Source organism: Pelmatolapia mariae, linkage group LG20 (assembly GCF_036321145.2).
Source record: "Pelmatolapia mariae isolate MD_Pm_ZW linkage group LG20, Pm_UMD_F_2, whole genome shotgun sequence".
Lineage (NCBI taxonomy): Eukaryota > Metazoa > Chordata > Actinopteri > Cichliformes > Cichlidae > Pelmatolapia > Pelmatolapia mariae.
The window spans coordinates 23,152,195-23,175,704 of record NC_086244.1 but is presented as its reverse complement, the minus strand read 5'-3'; the positions used below and the strand labels follow the sequence as shown (position 1 = coordinate 23,175,704).

At 38.5% G+C, this 23,510-nt stretch overlaps 1 protein-coding gene across 1 annotated transcript; it reads right to left on the bottom strand.

Moving 5' to 3' along the window:
- Window positions 1-305: 305 nt before the first annotated feature.
- Window positions 306-23,405, bottom strand: slc9a8 (solute carrier family 9 member 8). The gene is made up of 16 exons (XM_063464302.1): window positions 23,074-23,405; window positions 22,514-22,698; window positions 21,289-21,369; window positions 18,370-18,428; window positions 13,453-13,536; window positions 12,898-12,999; window positions 12,560-12,594; window positions 11,485-11,628; window positions 8,180-8,321; window positions 7,972-8,077; window positions 7,756-7,872; window positions 7,587-7,669; window positions 7,391-7,502; window positions 5,795-6,015; window positions 4,915-5,061; window positions 306-2,513 (listed from the first exon to the last, which is right to left on the bottom strand). The coding sequence occupies exons 1-16, from the start codon at window positions 23,310-23,312 to the stop codon at window positions 2,400-2,402; spliced, it is 1,971 nt and encodes a 656-aa protein (XP_063320372.1). The 5' UTR covers window positions 23,313-23,405; the 3' UTR covers window positions 306-2,399.
- Between the last annotated feature and the right edge of the window lie 105 nt (window positions 23,406-23,510).

Sequence of the window (23,510 nt, the reverse complement as noted above, 5' to 3'; positions counted from 1 at the left end):
AAGCAATTCTCAGCATATGGAGACTGCTGTGACATATAGGGAAACTATAAAAACTGTAGCTTCTGATTCCAAATATGAGCAAATTAATCAGTGAAATCCCCTGCTGTAGTTCTTCTACAGCTGAAATCGAATATTTGCGTGCATATGCATGTGTGCATAATCAGAAACTGTAAGTGTGCCAGAGTGGGATATTAATTCACACCTGTACCAATGTAACGCAAATTCCATCAACATTTTATTTATTTATTTTTTACTGTTTAGCAGAGGACCAGACTCAATTCAGTCACTCTGCAGTTTTTAATTTTTCCATCTAACCTCTAAAAAAAAAAAAAAAGCTGTCCATGTAAAAAACAAACACAAAAAAATGTATACAGTTCAAAAACTCTTTTCCTTTAGATTTTTAGTCTTAATTTACTTAAGTTACTGAGTACTGAAAAATAGTATTAAAACCACTGTTATCTGGCATCATCAATTTTTCATGGATCAATGTAGTGGATCAAGACCCCCCCTACTGGATGCAAATCATTATTGCAAAAAGGGATTTCCACAGAATTAAATGTCCTCTGTATATACACATGTTAACACTGTGCTCTCAGGAAATGATATCCACTTATTGCAGGTGGTTATTTCTGGCTAAGTGAAATTTTGTCCTCAAATAGAGAACACTGTTTACAAATAACAAATGCACAAAATCAAAACCATGCTCAGAGATTCATTTATGTTCTACCTCCAGTTAAACACTGTCACTTCTTCATCAATATGCCTAATGAGTTCCCACAAGATGGCAAAGGGTATAATAGTCTGGTGTTATCAGGACTGGACATGAGAGCTTTGACTGTATGGGTATAGGATATTTTCCCAGCAGGATAATGCATTAACCTTTTTATGTATTCTAATTACTCTGTGGACCAGTCTGGCTCCCTGTCTATGTCAGACACATTTAACCTTCCACTTCCACTTACTACAGTCTATGAACTAATTAGTTCCTGCAGCTTAAGAAATGGAAAGTGAACCCTGCAAGAATAATGCTCAACGAGTAATTATCACTGAAACTCACATTAAAACCTGTTAATGTCTTAAACACTGTGTTATCTAAGATATATTTAGGAGACATGAGTGCACAAGTTGAATTTTATTCTTGTATTATTTTATCCAGAATAATAGTGTGCTATAAAAAGACGTGACTAATATTTCAAGAGAAAATGTGTGAAACTGCTTACTTTACGCACCTAGGTCACCGAACTCCAGTACTTGAACTATAAGTTGAGGACACTGATTTATTTTCATCCCCCGAAAAAGTAATGCATTCAATTATTAACAGAATTTATTTTTTATATTATATGTTATATGTATGTGTGTACATATGTGTGTGTACGTACATATGTGTGTATATATATATATATGAGAGAGATATTTATTTATTTATTTTTATCATCTTGTGGTACTCACAGAGCTTGTATAGAAGCCATTATCCATAAACGGTACATATTCTTCAAATAAATACAAAAAAAAGACATTGCCATCTGACATTCATTGGTGCCCATGATCAAAAGAAATACTTTTAGACAGTGTAGTGACAGAAATCTTACCCACAAATCAGCATAAACACATGGAAGTTAATTGTTTTTAGAGCTAAAATATACATAGAAATGAAAGCAATTTCCCGTTTTTCAGAGCAATAATCTGGAATTTAGCTTTTAACTATTAGTTTTATCCCACCTGCTAAACTAGTTTTAACTCTCTCCTGCATTTCTTTTGTTGGTCCTTTTTAAAAATCTTTATTACATATGTATCAATATATATGCTTAAAATTTACTCAGAATAATTAATTAACAAACATGTGGAGACTTGGAGAGAATTAAATCCAGTTGAATAGCTATTCAACCGTCTGGCAGTATATAAATAGAAATCCCATGGCGCCATTGTATTGTGTCTTTCCCCTCACAATCTTTAAAACTTCCAGTGTACTTTTAACTAAGCAAGGGACAAATAGAAATGACCCATACAAATGGGAAGAGATAAGGTGCTTTAGAACTGAACATTTTCATCACAGTATCACTTGAGTTTTCCCTTGGATTGAAAGATTCATACAAAAAAAGAAAGAAAAACGCACAGGAAAAGTTTCTGAGAATCAGCAAAACTCTCTTCCTGCTGTTCAACATGTCAATGGTGCATACAATCAGATATCCTGCCAATTTCTTTACAAAGTAACAACATGTTTTTTCTCATTCAGTTTTACAGTGTTAAATGTGAATTTCACTCAAACTGTGACTTGACACATTCCACACATTCCTGTGGGGGAAATGAAAAGTATGCTCATTTTCACAGACGGACACACAAACCACAGCCCACCCAATGTCCATAAATTGCTTTAAAAAAAAAAAAAAAGTAAAAAGTGATCAGAGAAGTTCGGCTTCTTCTTCGTCGTCCTCAGAGCCCGACGGTCCTTGTCGAACTTCTTCGTACCACTTGTTGGTCAGAGTCTTCATTTGGATCCGGCCATGTAACAGGTCCTGTTAAAACACATCAGACACACAAAAATTTGGCAATATGTTAGAACGAACGTGCACGTACAGAAATAATCGCGCAAAGATGCAGAGAACTGGACAAAACAAAAGATCTGGAAACGCAATGGCCCTGCAGTGAGATCCAACTTGGTAAACGATCTAATATTCAGTGTTTTTCTGTCACTTTGGTGCATTTCTTAGATGAAAAGACCTGCTTGTTCACGTGCTTGTGCACATCATAAAAGGAATTTCTCATTCTTCTAACCAATATTGGCAACTTTTTCGCAGATGGTTGTGCCATTTTTTTACATTAAGCAGTGCAGTTTGTGTTCTGTTGGTTCCTCTTGCAATAGTCTTAAAGCAAAAAGATTTAGACACTTGTTCACCACATAGTGAACTGCATGCAAAATGGTTGAAGTAGTTGTCAGAATCACTCAGACATATTTCTCAAATATTTCTATTAGATTATTGTTTCTGTGTCCAAACATGACAGTTTCATTTTGATACAAGAAACACAGCCCTACATAACATCACCCCCCCCCCCCCCCACCGAAAACTATAAATATAAATATAGGAATAAACCCTTGGCAGAAATGTTCATGCAGTCATCTTTACACATTTCCTGACGACACAGATTCTCATCCAAATCAAAACGCCCATCCTCCCCTCTCAATGTAGCGGGGAAAGAAACTTTGGGAATGCTGGACCAGCCTCTGCAGCGATGCACTTCATTTGTTTTGTGCTTTAAATCAGTCTCACCTTTTTCTTTTACAATGACGAATAACAACAGGTTTCTTAATTTTTTACTTAACATAAAATATCTTATGTTTGCCCATAAGATGTTATTATGTCTATGTGCAACAGGAATTCAGGCAGAAATGCTAATTGGCTATAAGAAATCCTTTGGATACAAATTACCACAAGGCTGTAAAATTTCACATTTAACAACATTTAAGTATAACGGTGCAGGTAGATGAGCCTAACTGCATTTTTTTGAATTATAGATACTTATATACTTATAAATAGTGCTTGACAACAAGGGTGGAGAAACCCTTGTTGTCGAGCACAGCGGTAAGACGTTTCTTGTAGTCACGAGGTTTTCAAACATCTCAGGAGGAATTTTGTCCCACTCCTCTTTACAGAAACTCTAAATCCTTCAGATTTCTTGGCAACTCGAAGCTTCAGCCCCCTTCACAGATTTTAGATTTTTTACAGTACACAGTGCCGTCCATTGAGCACTCAATTTGATGAAGTTGTCCTGCACTCTTAGTAGAAAAACAGCTCCACAGCATAATGTTTCCACCTCTGAATATGGGCATGGTGTTTGTTGAGTCATACTCTTCATTTCCTCCAAACACAGTGGTTTGAGTTGATGCTAAAGACCTCAATACGGGTTTCATCTAACCACAGCACTTTCTCTAAAGCCTTCTCTGAATCATTTAGACATTCACTGAAAAACTTAAGACAGGCTTGTACATGTGCCTTCTTACCAAAGGTGTTCTGGTGTTCATTTGCCTTCAGATTGTTAACAAGCTTTTCCCGTGTAGTTTTGGGCTGATTCATTATCTTTTTCATGATCATTCTCACCCTATGAGGCAGGATTTTACATGGAGCTAAAGACAAGGGCAACTGATGGTTATTTCATATTTCTTCCACTTTTGAATAATCACATAAAGGTTGTCACTGATGTCCTGTCACAGCTCTTTTGTCTTGTGGAGGGGAGTTTGGAATAGAAGAAACTGATTTGGTGGGCAGATGAGCTTTATACACTTAAAAAGCTGAGATCAGGCGCATCTGTAAGTGATCGATTGTAATCTGTGTGCCACACAGACACAAAGCCAATGTTTGATTTTTAGGGGCTGAAAAACTTCTTTCCTCACTATATAATAAAGATTTTTGATAATTACAGAAAGCAGTTTGAGCACACATATAAGGCCTTTTGTCTTGGGCTGTGCTGCTGATGTTGTGACTGGACAGCTTATGTAATGCAACTTCATAAAGTTTGTGAGTGCTGAGTTTAACTCCCTCCCTCAAACACGAAATTTGAACTTCGACACAGTGTCTTCTGTACATCTGTTTATACTCAAGGTAAAATAAGTTGAACTGGACATTTATTTTTACTTCTCCTCCATATTTTGCTCGTCCAAACAGCGATGACTTTAAAATATATAATTCATGTTTTCTTCAGTCTTTCTTCCATGTTACCAGTGTAAAAACCAAAGATCAAAAAAGGCCCAAGGTACTCAGTTATTCCTGAATAAATACATCATGATAATGTGAGATATATATTAATTGTGGATAAATCACAATGACTGGGGACAAAGCATGACGACTGGAAAATAAAGTATTAACAAAGGATTGTGATCGTTTCTTTAAGCTTTATGTGCCACAAAGAAGATTCGCTTACCTCCTGTGTAAGCCTGCGAGTGAAGAAGGGGTTAAGGTACTTAGCATCCAGCCACATGAAGCCCTTCAGATCTTGCCTCTGGTAGATTTGAGCCTCATACTCCTCCTCTGTCAGCTCTGATAGATGCTCTGACTCAATGGTATTACCCTGTAGAGAAAGATGAGCACAGAGGCTGAAGTCATATAAACATATAAAGCAATTAAATGAGACGGGGCAACAACGCAAGGAGGAGAAAAAGATGAACGCAGGAAAAAGTTCAAATGGTAGAAAAGCGGTGAGACTGGTGAGTCAAGATCACACACAGAAGGAACAAAGACGAGAGAGAAAGAGCAAAGGGACCAAAGAGTGAATTACATCAAAGAGGGCTGGAGACCCGTAAGGAAAAATGGGGATTTGATAGATCTCGCAGCTAGTACCTCAGGGGGTAACACTTAGCTTTGGAAGACATCAAACATGCAAATACTATACATGCAAGTCATGGAAACACACCACCATTAGCTTCAAATGACCTCAATAATAGGATCTACTTCAAAAGAATGACCCATTATATTGAGCTAGAGCTAATACAGTTAACTGAAATATTAAACACAAGAGCTTGGCCTCTAGTATCTGGGAAAAAATTTTATCAGTGCCACTGGCTAAGGTCTATTTGTGCCTGTCAGAGGTTTGGTGTTTTCAAGTGTGAATCTCTATGATAGCAGGTCCATTCCCCCTCACTGATTCAGTGTCCTTCACAATCAACCCTTTGATGTTTTTTCCCTCTGAAGTGAGCAGAAAGAGCCTGATGGCAGATGAGAGGATGGCACAGCTAGTACCAATACAGACAACAAACTCTCTGTGTGCCCCCGTGTACTAGAACCCTGGGTGCTTCAACCATTACCATCTTTTGTGTCTTGCTGAGATTGACGTCCTTCTTGTTTTTACGCCGTGACTGGCTATCCTCAATGTCCATGATGCGGATGAGTGGCATGGTGCCACCCCCGAGGAAAAGAATGGTAAAGAGCACGATGATGATGGTGGTGGTGCCGATTAGCTGACGCTTCTCAATGGGTTCCAAACCCAAATGAAGGCTCAAGGCATAGGGAATAGCACCTCGCAAACCTAGCAAAAAAAGGGGGGAAAAAAGCCGAATGAATGGAAAAATAAAACATTTAGCATAATGGCTTTCACAAGAAATGGTTATTATATAAAGCTCGATGTGTTTTGACTTATTCCACATTTTGGTTTTAATGCAAAGGATATACAACAGGAGCACATCTCTGTTTAGTTAAATGATGTTAGTTGTGTTCAAAAACAGTAGGAAAATGGTTGTCTGCTATATCAAAAACTAGAAGTTTAGACTTACTAAACAGGCGCCACAGTGTGAAGTCTTTGCTAAAAAAGTTAGTGCACTTTTCTGGCTTTGAGCTTTACTGCTTCAGTGCTTCATACACCCGCCTTTATTTTCAATGACACACTCAGACCTCCTCAGCATGATAGATAGCAACATAGCACAAATTTCTGGAGAGATTTTCTGACTATCTTTAGAGATGTTTTTTCAGATGCTCTTTGCTGTAGGGGTGTGTTCCTCTAACTCTCTCTTTGAACTACCCCGACTGTATTCCACAACACTCGGGCAGCCTGCTTGTTCTGGTCAGTTTTCAATTCTTCAGAAACTCTTTGCATAATTATCACGATAAAATATTTTGCTGCTAAAGAGTCTTGAGACTGGAAGTCATCTTGTTAAGCAGTACCTTGTTACTCCTACAGGCACTTTTGATGCAGTCTACAAATTTTATTGTCCGACCTCACAGGAATCACAGGTTTATTCACTTTTTTTGCAGTGTCTACTAAACAAACAAAGAACGAGTTAATAAATAAAGTCGAAGCAAAATATTCATTTTATCTCTAAATAACTACACAGAATTCAGTGACTATATTAATCTTTGAATACAGAAAATGCTGCTTCAGTGATGCTTTTCTTTTTCCACTAGTTGTCGCATTCACAAGAATCTCAGAAAATTTGACCTCTGACCTTGAGGTCGAGACCACTGAGAACCGAATTGATTTTTAGAAGGTACGGTATCAATTTGAAACTCATGAATGCATGAGTTTCAAATTGATACCGTTATCGCATTCCCCAAACACAATGTATCTCACATGCAGTATGTAGCAGCGTTCTGGGACACTAAGTTTTACCAAGCCAAAAAAATATAATATGAATTCATTTTTATATTATGAAGCAGAGAAAAAGAAATCAGACATTCTTTTGATAAGGATAAGCTAAAATCAGTGAATTTTAGACAGCCGTGTTTTATCAAAAATTTGATAAACGCAACCGATTTTCCAAAACAGCTGCAGAATAACACAAACTCTACTTTCATTTGCAGCCGGAGATGTGCGCACTGTGTTAGTGTAATGAGTGTGGTTTAGACACCAATAAAAAGATGACGCCCTGTAATTAACGAAACACAGTCACATAGTCATGTCATCTTACCACTAAACCACATGATGAACATCATCTTGGGTGTGATCTTGTGGTCCCTGCAGAAGTTCAGCAAAAATGACAGAGGGAAGATGTTCACAGCACGGCCAACAAGAACCAGAACCTACAGAGAGAGAACAGCTGTCATTCCTGATTACCGTGGGAATAAGCAGACAGATTAAAATGACATCAATAAAAGACAACTTACTATGCACCAGATTACAAATGATATTTCAAATTTATGAGGGAAGCTGAAGATGGAGAGGCCGAGGAACGCAAACACACACGTCTCTGGAGAAAGGAGTTAAGAAAGCAGTGAAAACTTCTGATAATGACAGCCAGCGGTGAACTGGGATGCTAAGCGAGAATCTACTGACCACACATAAAGGCCACAGTGCGCAGTGTCTGCTGCATAAGGATCTGGGTGACAGGAGATAGGTTGTGATGGGTGTAGTGAGACATCACAATTCCCGCAAACAGGATAGACATTATTCCTGTAGGTGGAAACAGATGGGAGACGGAGGTCAGAGGAGAAGTCAAACATACAAAAATATTCATGTATTCATTATGTGCATGTGATTGTATTGACCCACCAGACAATTTGATTCCCTCTGCCAGTCCATAGGGAAGATAGGCAAAGATGATCATCATCCCAAACTCCAGCGATGGCGTGTTCCTCAGGTCAAAGTGTTTCAGAAACTGATTCAGTGAGTTAGGGAATTAAAATAAGGACAGACCAGAAAATAAAATTCTCACACATATGAAGTACAAACACATGCAAGGAGAATGGCGGCTGGATACAAGAGCTGAGATGAGTCCAGTGAGGGTTCCCAGTGCAGCAGAACCAAAAAACATGTTAAGGAAATAACCCAGAGCTTGTAGAAAAGTCTCCCAGCCTGTTACCGTGGAGTTGTCGGAGCGGGAAAAGAAACCCTCCGCTGTGCTGAAAATCAAAAAAGGGAGGAAAGTAACAAATTAAATCTCAGCGGCACTGTGATGCATTTAGTCTTGTAATATCTTCAGCTGACACTAGAGGGCAGAAACACGCCACCAAATTAGGAGCTGGAGAGAGCAGGCATACTGCAACTATCACATTCCTGTTGGTTCAACTGAGATATTTGTACCACACATTTCAACTTGTTTCTTTATTTTCATCACAATAAGAAACAAACTGTAAGACAAAAGTTCCCAAACATTTACTGTGATCTGTGATTACCAAAAACACCAAAATCTCTTATAGCGTGACAAATGATTATCTTGTTGCTGGCACCAAAAATGTTGCATGTTGTGTATTTTATAAATATTAGTTTAGCTGGGTTCACAGTTTACATCCTATTTATAATCACAATGTTTATTAACAACCTTCCAAGGTAAAGCATTAGCTTCTGCGTGGCTTTTGGAAATGGCTGGGCCAAACTACATGATTGCTTTCTAAGAAAACCACTTTGTTGGGTGCTAACAATAAGCACACTGCCAGGGCTGCTCAGTCAGCCTATTTATTATTTATGCACTCATTTAGACCTCAGAGACACCCAGATACTTGAGATCACTTTGCACATTTATCCTGTAGTGAGTAGGAGAGATAAGGAAGCAATAAAGGGAGTGCAGATACTGAAGCTAGCCCAATGTGTGTGAACAGAAATCCCAAACACCGTTTCTGTCAAACTTGTCTGTCAAGTTTCTGTCGCCTGTCTGAGGTAGTCAGTAAGCAGGTAACAGTAGAAACTAGATAAACATTTCTGAGTAGCAGATATTCTGAATAAAATCTAAAGGTGCGTCAAGACAAACTTCAGTGTTAAGTTCAGACATTGACCACTTTCAGCCTTCCAGCCACTGGGTTTCATCGTTTTCCCAATTGTGATGGCAGCCTGCTCACATCCAGTAATTTAATGTCTATAAAAACAAAATATATTGCTATTTCTATCCTCTTCGGTCTTACCCATAAAAGTAAAATGAGTCATCTGCAAAAACTAGGTCAGGTTCAAAGGTTGGAAAATGCCTGACATCAAAATTTTAAGCCACCGGTGTGTCACTGTTGGTGTGTTTAAGAGGTCTACTGCACTCAACCAAATAATTAAGCCTTGAGGACAATATAAGTCAGCACAAGAGCACATGACTATATGTTTTAATATGAAAAATATCCCTCTCTCTCTCTCCTTGCTTTCTCCTCGTGTAACCTGGTCGAGGCAGGTGGCTGTCCTATCTCAGCTTGGTTCAAGAACGTTCTTCTTGTTAGAATAGTTTTTTTTCTCCTCACTATTGCAAACATCAGTATTTAGTATAACGTGAGACAGCAGGCTATACAAATACATATGCCCTGAGATCCTGAGTTGAGTGCTGTTATGAATGAAGCGCTATATAAAGAAAACTGAAATGAAATTTAATTTTTAAAAATACTGAAAACGTAGGCATTTTATACATATACATCAGTAGATCTTTATTGTGTTACTTAATGACGTATTTTTCACAGAGTTGTATAGATTGTATATAGATTGTAACTCTTGTGGTTGGCAGATCATGCTATTGTTTCCTGTTTTGTTCAAAGTGCAATATGCCACCCAATTTAGAAAAATGACAACATGCTCTTACATCCTCTTACAGGATGTAAGAGCATGTCGGTTATCACAAAGATGCCTCTTAGACTTTGTTCACCAAAGGATACCTAAAGGTCCCTTCTGTCAGTATTACCTGCTGGTGTCACTAATTTATACCCAGTTTGAAACATGCTTGTGACAATTTTCGCAGTAATAACTGCATTATTACCTAATCCACCACCCATTCTCTCTCAAGACCCAATGCAGGGTTGTGCGGAGTTAAACCTATCACAGTGGCCATAGGATGAGAGGCAGAGTACACCTTGGCCAGGTTGTCAGTGTGTCCGAACATAAACAATGGCTAATGTTTATGTTTATTCTGTTAACTTCATGGTCTTCTTGTAAATGAAACGCCACTGTTTACTTTAAAATGATCGCATTTCCTTCTCTTCTTTTGTGAACTCAATGGCCTTTGTTTCAAAATGGAAAAAAATGTTAAGCTTATTTTATGCACCAACAATATGATTGAATAAAATTAAACTGATCAGGAGAGCTGCAGTTCAGTAAGTGCTGTAATGGGCTAATATGATTTCAGCTAAAAGCAGGTACTGCTATTCTGATCCCACTTTATAGCTAGTAGTTGTTTACATTTTGTCTAACTGGTACCTGTAAAAGCAATCTGAATGAACTAATAGCAGTCTGTGCTTGTAACAAAGGTTGAATTACTTTGAAAACTGAAGAAATCTTAGAAGTGTAGCACTTGTTCTGAAACATGTAATTTTTTGCTGATTTCTATGAGCATTTGGGGATCTTTATTTGTTGTTATATGACTGCCACAGTAAATGTCTATTACAGACCACAAAATGCCACAAGAAATATCTTATCCCCCATGTTTCTAGTTTAATGGACCTTAATGAGGTGATCACAGTCAAGCAAGTTGGGCATACTAATATGTTTTCATATGAAATAATTTTTACTATAATTAAACATGGGACCCAGTCAAGTGTTTTAAGAATTGAAACATTGACACTTTTGGAAATCCTGCTGACCCATATTAGCTAGAAATTGTTTTAGTCTGAACAAACAGAAAAAGAGAGTTTTAGAAGCATCCATGTTCACTATTCGTCATACCTTGATTTGTGAAGCCCCCGTCACATAGAACTTTTCCAGTAGAAACACATTAAATCAGCCCTCTACTACCAGTGGTTAATTCAGCATGGATAAAGAATTACAGGCACTGCTGAACTTATCAATGCCAGCAGCAGCTATTGCTTTATCATGCTAGTAGTGCCTACATGCCAAGGAGGCAAGCTTATTAAATGAACCTCATCTGGACAGTGATCAATGTAAAAAGCTGTTTTAATATGAAAACAGAAGTTTGGATTTGGCCTCAGTTGCTGTTAGATTTTAAGACGCTATGTTGTGTTGTACATCTAACCCTTGTATAACATCTGCAGAGTGCAGACTCTATGCATGCTGTCCTTAGGCCTACTGTTTGTGAAAGACTGGGAAAATGTAAATGTGCCAGTGTGTGCAATGGAGAATATTCAAGTCATGAAGGAGTGTCCTTACTTGGTGAGGACAATGGAGACAGCATCGTTGAGAATGCTTTCACCAAACACCAGCATATTAAGGACTGGGTCCACGTTGAGTGCATTGAATATGGCAATGGTAGCTACGGGGTCCACGGCTGAGATCAGTGAGCCAAAGGCAAAGCTACAGCAAAGTAGCAGGGAATGAGAAAGATTTACTTCATTCATAAAAGAAATTAAGACACAAACACATATGGGCAGTAAAAGAGGAAAAACATTTCCAAAATAAATAAGATTTTTACTTTCTCTGACTTTAAAGGAGTCAGAATGCATACAAAGTAGCACACTTTAGTACTAGGAAAATAAAACATTAAAAGATTATCAAAAGTTTCTTGGGAAAAAAAACTGACAAAAAACCGCAGAAACAGGTGTAAAAATGAAGCAATTACTCAAGAAGTCAGGAGGCTGTATTGGGACTTTCCATCAGAAAATCTATTGAGCTATGTACCCTACATTCTAAAAAATCCCCCAAATGTAAACTCCTTTAAGTTATTTCTGAGTTATTTTCTTAGTTTCATTCAAAAACAAATAAAATACGTAGGCTAAAGTACTGCCAGAATGTGCTAGTTGCTAGAAAAAACACATGGGTGTGGAGTAACATGCTGTGTTTGTACTGGATATGTCTCTGGTAGGTGGATTATCCTGTTACTTTGAACTCCTAAAAGACAAACCCTTCAGATGCAGAGGGCACAGTTCAAACTAAGTAGGCAGAGGGTGTTACTAAGAATAGAGGGGGGAAAAAAAGAATAAGATAAGATAACCTTTATTAGTCCCACACGTGGGAAATTTGTTAATTTTCCCACATGAGTAAGTTACACTAGTGAGTAAGTTTTGACCTTTTGTGGCTCACGTAAAAATGGTAAATTCAAAGAATTCACACTAGCAGAAAATGATCTCAGCTCATCTGTATGTGATTTCACCAGTGAAATACATGTTTAGTCCAAGACTAGGCTTAACACTTGTCAGCAAAACTGAGCCAAGCTTTATCTGACACAGAAAAATTCCATCACAATGAAGTAAGAAAGCTCACAGTAAATGCTTAGAAAAAATCTCACCTATCAGTCATGGTCATCTTATAGATAACATCAGCCTGTGAGGAGGGTTATCAAAAAAACAAAAAAAAAACAAAACAAAACCCCAGATTGTTAAGCTGCAAGAAGAACATCTGATTACGTCGATATCAGCAGAGTGTTACAGATTTGTACAATAAGAAAGTAATAATGGTGATGCAGCAATAATTTATTTTTGAGCATATCCCATTAGACATTTCCTGTACTAACAAAACCCTGACAGAACATTGAAAATATGTTATCATGAGGTCACATACTCTTTAACTGAATGAGGGCTGTGTGTCACGGGCCAGTGTTGATTACTAGATTAATAGAAACATCACCTGGCCAAGGAAATAGATGCCTCCTCCAACTATGAAGGCAGAGATAGCTGTGCCGATCACAGCAAAGAGGGTAATGGAACCAATGTTCTGGAAGAAGTTACCCTGAAGACACAAGAACACGTATTAAGATATTGCCAGCATAAAAAAATTATAGCATAATTCCACAGAGAGTTGTAAAAAACTAAAAAGACTGTGACCTTTTAGTTGTTTGGAAAAAATGAAGCCAGTTAATAATATAAAAAATAAATAAAATATTGATAAAATAAAAACAAAGGGAGCAAAAACTCAATTATCAAAACAGAAAACACAAACAGGTGACCTGCTTAAGCCTCTTGCTGCTTTTGAATGATTTGTAGTTACTGCATTTGTAAATGTAACACACATACTAAAAGGCTCCAGCTTATTGCTGGGTTGCTCAGACTTTTGGTCTCATGAGTCTTATCCCCTCACGCCTAAAGGTCAGGTTTGTCCTTTATAAATATACGTGGTGGCTTGTACTGTTCTAAGAACACGAGGGTGCTGGTTGTGTAAATCCAGCCTCATACACACACATACCTTATGTAAAGAGTATCCAGATTCAAAGATGATTGGTGGCAAAAGCAAAAGGAAGAACATGTTGGGTCTGAACATTTCCTCCTCCTTTTAGGAAAATAAAAAACAAAACATTTTATTGCTAAATAAACCCCAGCAGAGAGGCAACAAAATGCTGCCTTTAACCTTGGTTTAGAGCTGCAAACTGGTCAATAGTAACAAACTGATGATGTACAAGTACAATTGCAAGTGTCTTTACTGTAAAGTGAGACATGTGCAAGCATTGAGTCATAGTTTCAAATTTAAAGAAAACATCTGAAAACGTTAAAGGGAAATGTAACTGGTGCCATTCAAAGAAAATCAGCACTTACACAATTTGGACTGTTACACATTTGACATTGTTAATCTAAACAGGAATTCTTAGCAATACTGTTAATGCAATAAGTATGTACATGCCAGTAAATGATAAAACACTAACTTGTGGTTACGCATTCAACAAACACTCCACATTATTCATTGGACACATGAAAACCGGTACAGTGACCATCAGCTGATCTAATGAGTCATGGGGGAGGAGAAACGGTGAGGGCGAGGGGGGCTGCCTGAGCTGTTATAGTTACAGCTCTTTATCTGACAAAACAAATTTGGATGTCGACTCCTCAACAACGAGCACACACACACACACACCCAACAGGTATTTGTCTAAGGACCGCCTGCCCTGCCTTCCTATTAGGCAACTCACCATTCTATAGAAGCTTTTAAACATGTTCACTTCAACATGCTGTAAACAGACTGTGAGCTCATCATTCATACAAACAAGAACACACACACACACACACACAAATAAAAAAACACACACACACACACACACAACCCCGTTCAGCTATCTTAGTGATGACCTTCATTGACATAATGCTTTCCCTAGCCCCTTACCCTAACCATTAAAAATGAATGCCTAACCCTAACCCTTACCCTAAACCTAATCATAACCTAATGGTAACCCTGACACTAAAACCACATTTTGAGCCTCAAAAATGCCTTTAAATGGCTTCAAATTTGTGAGGACCGGGTTGTGTGTCCACACAAGTGACTGTTGGTTCTCACAAGTATAGTTGAATGCAGATTTTGGTCCTCACAAAGACAGCTAGACAGGAACACACACACACACACACACACACACACACACACACACACACACACACACACACACGGACCTTGGCTCTCTGATTATTTCAGCAAAATAATGCAATCTTTGTTGCTTCTCAGCTAAATGGGCCAGCCTCCAAGATCAGGCACAAGCATCATGTGCCCATGCCTTACGCTCTAGCTGCCAATGTGTCTGTGCATCATGCACCGTGTGTTCTTGTGTTAGCCAAAGTGCGTTTGGACGGGTGTGTCAACACACAGTACGCATTAATAAATGTTCATGCACAGGTTATATTTCTGAGCGGTTGACACGGCGGTTGTTTCTGTTAGAAAGTTTGAAAAAGGCAGAGCCATATTTACACCACTCAGTCAACAATCTCCCTCTTTGTATTATGAAAGCCTGTCATGACAGCTGGTTGAACCTGAATTTCAACCCCAACAACCCCAGGAGCAGATGGACGTTTAGACAGTTATTGCCACATTTGATGTGGCTTTCCTGAAAAGTATTGCAACAGTCTGGCAACGCCTGAGTAATTAGATTCGTAACTTTTTTCTCACATACACAATCCCAATCCACAATCCTCCAATTTACTATTTGAGACACTATTTTTATAGAATTTGATATCAAACACGATAAGTAGTTTATTAACTACTTATTTTTATTAAGTAGTTAATAAAAAGGTTTAAGAACTGTTAGGGGTAGTATATTTTAATTGAAAATATGCTGGCATAACTTCTTGCATAATCTTCTGCTTTTAGGTATTTATTTTTTCCCTTTCTAAGTAATTATTTAGAATTAAAAGAGTATAAATGGAGTGATATAAGATGAGACAGAACCACAAAAAACGAAACCAAACGTGTGGGTGCAGGAGCAGTCATGTTAGTTCAGATGGTAAATTTCTCAATATCAACAAAACCATGGCTACAAGCACAGAGGGTCAAGCATTGAGGACAGCCTGCGGAGGATGTATTGTATGCTTATGCTAAAAGGCTATGCCCTTGCTTACTTTGTTTTTCCAAAACATTCAAATTTCAGGAAAAGTAGACCAACTTTTGCTTCCAGGTTACCAGTTTCTCTCGACATTTAGGTCAAGCAGAAGTCTTCAGGCCAGGTGCTCAGGAATGAATATTAACACCAGAGACACATGAAAGTATGCCATGCGTGCACTGCAACCTGACGTCTACCACTGTACTCCCGAGGCACCAATGCACGTGTTCCTTTAATGCAAATAAAAATGCCAACTGGGAGGACTGAACAAGTGCACATTGTTTTTTCTCTACACATACCTCAAAAGATTCTCATTAATTTGTAGGTAAGAGACTGGTTAAAAGTTGAGTGCGATAAATAATATTTATCAATTAATAAAACAATTAAATAAATTGTTAAATAAAAAAGTCTAAAGGAGAAAGAATTGTTCTTTAGAATTTTGGGGCAAACAAATGTTGTTGGGCATTACATTTACACTGACTGACAAAGCACTAGACTTTAGGCAAGATAGCACTGCAATCTCCTCCTGAAACTATGGAGAAAGTTATGGACTGATGAGGAGTAATGAGATTTCAGAAGCTGAAAGGAAAGATGAAATGGATAAAACCAGAAAGCTGACGATGGGTATACTCTGGAGAAGAGCTGATACAGAGCTTGAACTAAATGAAAAAAGATGAATGCCAAAGATGAAGAGAACACAGTTAAAAGAGAGTTGAGAGATAACAAAAGATATGAGTGCAGATGTTGAAGAGACCTTCATTTATAGTACAGCGTCCCTGGAGGCTTGATTTTGACAACCGGTGAAATCACCACATAAAAAAAAGCACAAAAAAGCCCCTAAAACCACAATTAAAACTTCTCTCATTCTGTCGCTCTCTCTCTCCGTGGCGTGGGAGACATCTATTAAAATATGTGCAGCCCTTTGGGGCTAAAACACACCACTGCTGCCACTGAAGCAAAGTGACAAGCCCAGATAGGACAATACAGAAAAGCTTAAACAGAGAGAGAGGTCTTGTTTGGAGTACAAATATTCTTGTTTATCTCTCTCTGTTTTGGCGATGAGACAAATTTCTACTATTGTAATACTTAATACCAGCATGCTACTTCCACAATCTGTGTCAGAACACATGGGAGAGACGGGCGGATGAAGGTAAGTATAAGGAAAAAACAGAGAGGCTTTCCCTGCATGTGCTAGAAAAAAGCATACAGGAAAAGGCTCTCTTTGTATGGTGGGTTGTAGTGAGTGCACTGAAGATAGAAAGCTCAGTTGTCAAAAGCAAAGACAGCAGGATTGGTGGTAAAAAGGAAAGAGCAAATCCAGCAATAACAGGATGCTGCTGCCTGAGGGAGTTGTACACCCTTCAGGCAGGGTATAGGGCAGTCCTCCAGGCTGGCGAGATTAACCAAGTGGGCCAGCTGTAGAAATGCTCTAGTTGGATGAGGTGGCGCCAGCCTTACAGGCAGCTACCAAAAGACATTGATCAGGGAGAATAGATCCCTTTAATTAACTATAAAAATAAAACACAAACCTACAAACAAACGTACAATTTCAAAACAGCTGCAATTAAAAGTAAACAATAAAAAAAAATCATGCTTACAGAAGCCCAGTTCTGCCACTGGCAATCTTACTTCAAACTGGTTTCATCGTGCTTCATGGAAGCTTTTTAAAAAACAAATAGGTCAGACATAATTCATTTGCATTGTGTCCTAGGTCTTTTCAGGTCTCAAATGGGCTATAAACCACTTAGCATATCCATGCTCCTGCAAAGAAGCAGCTGCAAGCCATAGTGTAATTCATATTACTTTACTACTATTGAAGTCACTGCCGCCTAGACATAGACAGGAGAGCAGGCTTGTTTGCTACAACTTAAACACAAATACAGACATAGCAGTCTAGAGATTCACAGGACTGGGGCAATGTGTGGAAAGGGGCTCCAGGGGCTCTGGTTACTAATGTAGATGACTCAGCAATACCCTGGGGGCTCCAAGCTTAAAAGACAATGGGACCCTGTGTGCAAGAAACATTGGCATAACCTGTCCTCTTTTCCTGCCTCCCTTTCACTCTGCATATCCTTCCCTGTACCTCTCCTGTTCACTTGTTTTCTAACTCACTGGCAGAGAACAGGGAATGTTAATTAAAGGGTCCGAGAACTGCGGGGAAAAAAAAGGCTTGTGGGGGGCAGGCATACCAAGCACAAAAATGGTCCATGTCACAGGTCGATAGCAAAGTTTGCATGATATGAATGATGACATTTGTGACAACAGGAACCAGGAAATTAATGAATGAGTGAAGAAAGAAATACGATGCAAAGATGAAAAACCAAAGCAGATGTTTTGGGCAGGCGTGGGAAGGGATTTTCTAGGGACTTTGTTGCATGACAAGTTACTACAAGTTACAGGACTGTGCATTACGTAGGAATGCAACTGCACTAAATATGATCAATCACTGTATCTATCCAAAGTATAAAATGGGCAAAGGTTTTAGAGAATACTTTTGAATATTTTTTGTGCGTTTGTGGGAATGTAATTATTTTACTCCATATTAAGAAAATCAAGCAAAACTAAGAACCACACATTTTGAATCTGAGAGCAGTGAGTGCAGCGTGGAGATAAGAAAGGTTGCTATGGGTTAAGCTGTGGACATGCACTGCATATGTGTATTTGTTTGTGTGCTTGCAGTGTAGACGATTGTGATTATTTTACATAATCTTAAAGTAATCAAAACCAAAAAGTTACATTTTAAATTTGGACCAAGTGCAGTGCTGACAGAAGAAAAAGAACCATGTTGAAACCCAGTAAAACTATACCTTCCAGTTGGCCAGTTCCTGGAACTCAATGATCTTAATGAAGCCTCCCATTAGAATCCCTGGAAAGAGTAAGGAAACACCAGTGTTTGAAAAAAAAAGTTTACTACTTAATTTCATGAAAATCACGCAACACATGCTATTTTAGTGGTTTACAGTAAATACCTCATAAATGTCATCATAGTTCAAACATAACTTGTTTAAAAAAGCTATGGTTATACTTTTGTCTTTGAGAACATCCTGCTGGGGCTTCAGCTCTCTTTCTACACAACCCAGCAGAACATTAATTAAAAGGGTGATGAAACACAAAGCTTTGTCAAGAGCCGAGAAAAGGAGATAGATAAGATGAAGACAGAAATTAAACACGAGCCTCAAAGCTGTGTGTAAGTTCTAGATATATTGGCAGATGGAGAGTGATAGTGCAGAGGAAGACATACAAAGAATAGATGGGAAAAAGGAAGTGATGAGGAAGGAAAAGCAGCCTTTTCTGATTTGTAAGCAGTGTGTTATCTCTCTTCAGCAGAGTCCCCTGTGATGAGGCCTGTCTTATATGCAGCAAGCAGGTCGTGCAAAAGCAAAAGGCCTTCAGGGTGAAGACAGATGGGTGTCACTGAATTATAGTGAGTGTAACTGCACAGACATGTAAAGAGGAAGCTGGTGGAGAGAATTAGAAGGAGAATTAACCTAAATCGACTGCACAGAGGAAGCAAAGCTGCACCTCAGGAGAAAAATTAAATACATCTTGTTTTTGTTTTTTTTTAAATTAAGTACTTCTTAAATATTGAATAAGGCTGCAAATGGCGCCAATGAGTTAGTGTTTGCTCATCTTAAATCACACAGACAACCTAAAGAAAAACGATTTCCCTTAGGTCGTCTACCCTTTGTTTCATTTTGTTGCATAACACAGATGAAAACTGAGTCTGTGTATGTTTATAGAATATATGAGTAATATATGTAGTCTTGTGAAAAACTAATTACCCCCCCCCTTAATGCTCCCATAAGAATGAACATAAGAATGAATAGAATAGACTTTTACTGTAATTGTACATGTACAACGAAAGAGGTAATATGTCTGATTAACTGTTTATCAGCAAGTGTGTGTTACCTCTATAAAAGCTGAAGCCTGGGGTGTTAACCCAACTTCTACATCTCAGACACTACAGCCCTGAGTGAAACGTGTTAGAAAAAGACTGAACAAATACCGCTTGCTTTTAACAGCTGCCAGGAGACAGCCACTTCTCTTTAAAAATGATTTGATCTTGTTTTGCAGCCACAGGATCTGGGTACCTTGCTGTTGTGGAGTCAACCGTGAACTCCTCTGTATACCAAAGTATTTTTGCTTCAAATATGTGGCTATCTGCATGAAAGTTAAAGGTTGGCCAAAACTGGGTCATGCAACAGGACTGAATGGCTGAAAAAAAGAATCAAGGTGCTGCAATGGCCCAATCAAAGTTCAGATGTCAACCTGATTGCAATGCTTAACAGAGCTGTGCGTGAAGAAATTCCAGCAAAATTCAATGAACTGAAGCAACGTTGTAAAGAAATTCCTCCACAATGCTGTGAGAGACTGTTCATTTATACAAAAATCAATTACTTCCAAGTTTTTGCTGGAAAGGTTCTTCTACAAGCTACTGACTCATGTTTTTAACAAGAATGCCAAGACATCTCAACATTTAAAACAATCCATATGCTTTGGTGCAATTCATCTACTGTCTGAAATAAGCCATTTCTGCTCTTCTGCCTTTAAGGCCACACTCATTTGAAGGAAAATTACTTCTGTTTGGCTGCTCCTCGCAAACAGAAGGTTCAAACATTAGATAGTTGAGGCTGCTCTGCCATGAGCTCTTAATATCAGATTGAGGATTAAAAACTGGTGATTCAGATAAGTCTGAAGGCTAAGCTTTTTATCTAAATTAGACAAGGCAAGGCAAGTTTATTTATATAGCACAATTCAACAGCAAGGTGATTCAAAGTGCTTTAAAGAGACATTACAAAACAAAAACAAATAAAAAGGATGATTTAAGATGGGAAAAAAAGGAGCAGTAGATAAAATCAGTAGTTAAAATGTAAGTTCTGAAATTTAAGCTTAAAAGTAAAACAGTGCGGATTTGGTGCTTTATTCAAATGCAGCTGAGAACAGGTGACTCTTCAACCTGGATTTAAATAAACTGAGTGTTTCAGATGATCTGATGCTTTCTGAGAGTTTGTTCCAGATATATGGAGCATAAAAGCTGAATGCAGCTTCTCCATGTCTGGTTCTGACTCTGGGAACTGATAAAAAACAGGAACCAGATGACCTGAGGGATCTGCAAGGTTCATACTGGGTCAGGAGGTCACTGATGTATTTTGGTCCTAAACCATTCAGAGCTTTATAGACCAGCATCAGAACTTTAAAGTCTATCCTCTGACGGACAGGCAACCAGTGTAAAGACCTCAGAGCTGGACTGATGTGGTCCACTTTTTTGGTCTTAGTGAGGACTCGAGCAGCAGAGTTCTGAATGAGCTGTAGTTGTCTGATTGATTTTTTAGGTAGACCTGTAAAGATGCTGTTACAATAATCAAGCCTACTAAAGATGAATGCATGGACTAGTTTTTCCAGGTCCTGTTGAGAGATCAGATCTTTTTTCCTTGAAATATTCTTGAGGTGATAGTAAGCTGACTTTGCTATTGTCTTAATGTGTTTTTCTAAGTTTAGGTCTGCGTCCATCACTACATTCAAATTTCTGGCCTGGTTGGTGGTTTTTAAATTAAATGGAAATATGTTGACATAATTGAATATTTTTTGTGAACTTCCATTAATCTAAACATAAATATGACAGATAACAAGAAATAAAATTCTGCTTTAATTACTTGGACAAATACACTTATGATGTTAAAATTTTAGTATGATGCCAAATGCAATTACAAATATGCAGTACTTACCTAAGGACACAACAGCCACACTCTCTGGTAGAAAATGCAGCTTGAACTTGATGAGCAGGTGCACCAATATGATGCAAATACCTGGGGGTGAGTGTTAAGAGAAACATACATCCATGTTAATAAAATCACACCGTCTCCCAAATATTACAGTATTTTCATCTTTTCTCAAGCTGCCTTCCTTCCAATAACCAAGTGCACAGGGATGTCAATGAGAGATGAAGAGTACCATTGAGCTCCAATTAAATTTCTTAATTAAATTTAATTTCTTGGACACTGAATCCAGGAGAGATTTACTGATTAAATCTGAATTATTAGTCATATGGGAAATGCTGAATTAAATGGCCTGTATTTGTATAGCGCTTTACTTAGTCCCTAAGGACCCCAAAGCGCTTTAAACGTTCAGTCATCCACCCATTCACACACTGGTGACAGCAAGCTACATTGTAGCTACAGCCGCCCTGGGGAGCACTGACAGAGGCGAGGCTGCCGGACACTGGCGCCACCGGGCCCTCTGACCACCACCAGTAGGCAACGGGTGAAGTGTTTTGCCCAAGGACACAACGACCGAGACTGTCCGAGCCGGGGCTCGAACCGGCAACCTTCCGATTACAAGCCAAACTGCCAACTCTTGAGCCACGATCGCCCCAAGTCCAAATTCATTCATGCAGCAAGGTAATGAGAGGCAACTTTACAACATATACAACTATGTGGCTTCTAAACTGCTCTCTGAGATAATTTTTCCATTTTCCTAGTTTAGAAAACATTTTTTTTCCATATGCTTCTTTAAACCGATGAGATGTTTTCTTAGTTTACAACTAAAACTGCATGCTTTCGCAGTGTAAATCAGTCTAAATAGTAAGTACATGCGTCATTCATGATAGTATCTTGGTTTATAATCTGACAGCGAGATAGTGGACTAATGTGCATAATGGCTACTTTAGGTGGTACTTCATGGCCAATCAGTGTGTAACCACATCCTTCTCTATATGCACTGGTATCATCCTAGATCCCCATCTACAAACTTGATTTAATAAAACACTAAATTGGTTCTCCATTATTATGGGTACGGGATGAATTATGCATGCTTTGTTAACCTCAAGATGCATATTTCCTGCTGTAAAACAATTTACTTCTTTTGGTCTATCCTGTTTGCTCAGACAAACAGTGATCCTGTACAGACAATATGGAGTCAGACTTATTCGGTGATGGGTGAAAACACACTAACCAATAACAAGCAGGCTGAAGAATATGGTCATCCCGCTGGACTGTTCTTCTTCTTGGGCCTTAACCCCTGTCTGCACTGGCAGAATGGGCTTGACTGTTGGGGGTGCCGGGGTAGTTGGCTTGACAGTAGTTGTTGTTGAGTGAAGGGTGTCATTGTAGTAGTTGTCGGTGGTGTCATTGGACTTACTGCAAGGTGACAAACAAGAGATTAGATTCAGAGGTGACTATGTCAGCTATCTCAATATGGCTCAGTTACGTCTTGCATTTAAACAGCTGCCATTTTGATCTAGTCTAAGTTTAAGTTAGGCAGAGCTGAATGGAGCACATAAAAACATTTACCCAGTTTAAACAGATGGGATACAGATTTTGTTTTGGTGGAATTATGTTTGTCTATGTATTTTTGTACTTGTAATATTAGAAAGTATAAATATTTATTTGGCTTCCATGCCAAAAAAAAATGATTAAACTACTGAAACTACTTCTAGCTTCTACTTCTAGCTAGGTACAATATGCCAAGTTAATCCAGAGAGAGTGCTGAAATTAGTTTTTGCCGTCTCTGACCTGACCGATGACCCATCCTTCTGTAACTCGTTTGAATCGAGGTTCGAACCATGTTCTGTTTCATGGTTTTCTACTGACTGCCCTTCTTCGGCTATAATATTGTCCTGTTGTTTCACATTTCCTCCATCGTCATCTCTCTCATGCAAGGCCAGTGAGTTTTCCCTCTCTACTCGCTCTGACACACACAAACTTACGAACAACAGCAAAAAGGACAAGACTTTAACACTAACGCCTCTCATCCTCAACCGACTTTTTTAAACATCAAAGCTACGTTTTGTAATTAAAAAAAGATCGTCTGTTTCATGTCGACAGCTCCATGTATCTGTTGACATTTCGACTCTACTTCCGGTTAAATCTTTTGCTGGGAGTTGTAGTTTTTTTAGCTACCGCACAAGGCAGTATTAACTAAGGTTAAGGGAACATTCAAAAGTTGTTGA

Excerpts from the sequence above, each read along its gene's own strand:
- slc9a8 (XM_063464302.1), bottom strand. The coding sequence starts at position 23,312 with ATGAGAGGCGTTAGTGTTAAAGTCTTGTCCTTTTTGCTGTTGTTCGTA. Across the intron at positions 7,670-7,755 it reads CACTGTGGCCTTTATGTGTG|AGACGTGTGTGTTTGCGTTC; the intron begins GTCAGTAGATTC and ends TCCTTTCTCCAG. Across the intron at positions 7,503-7,586 it reads CATTTGTAATCTGGTGCATA|GTTCTGGTTCTTGTTGGCCG; the intron begins GTAAGTTGTCTT and ends CTCTCTCTGTAG.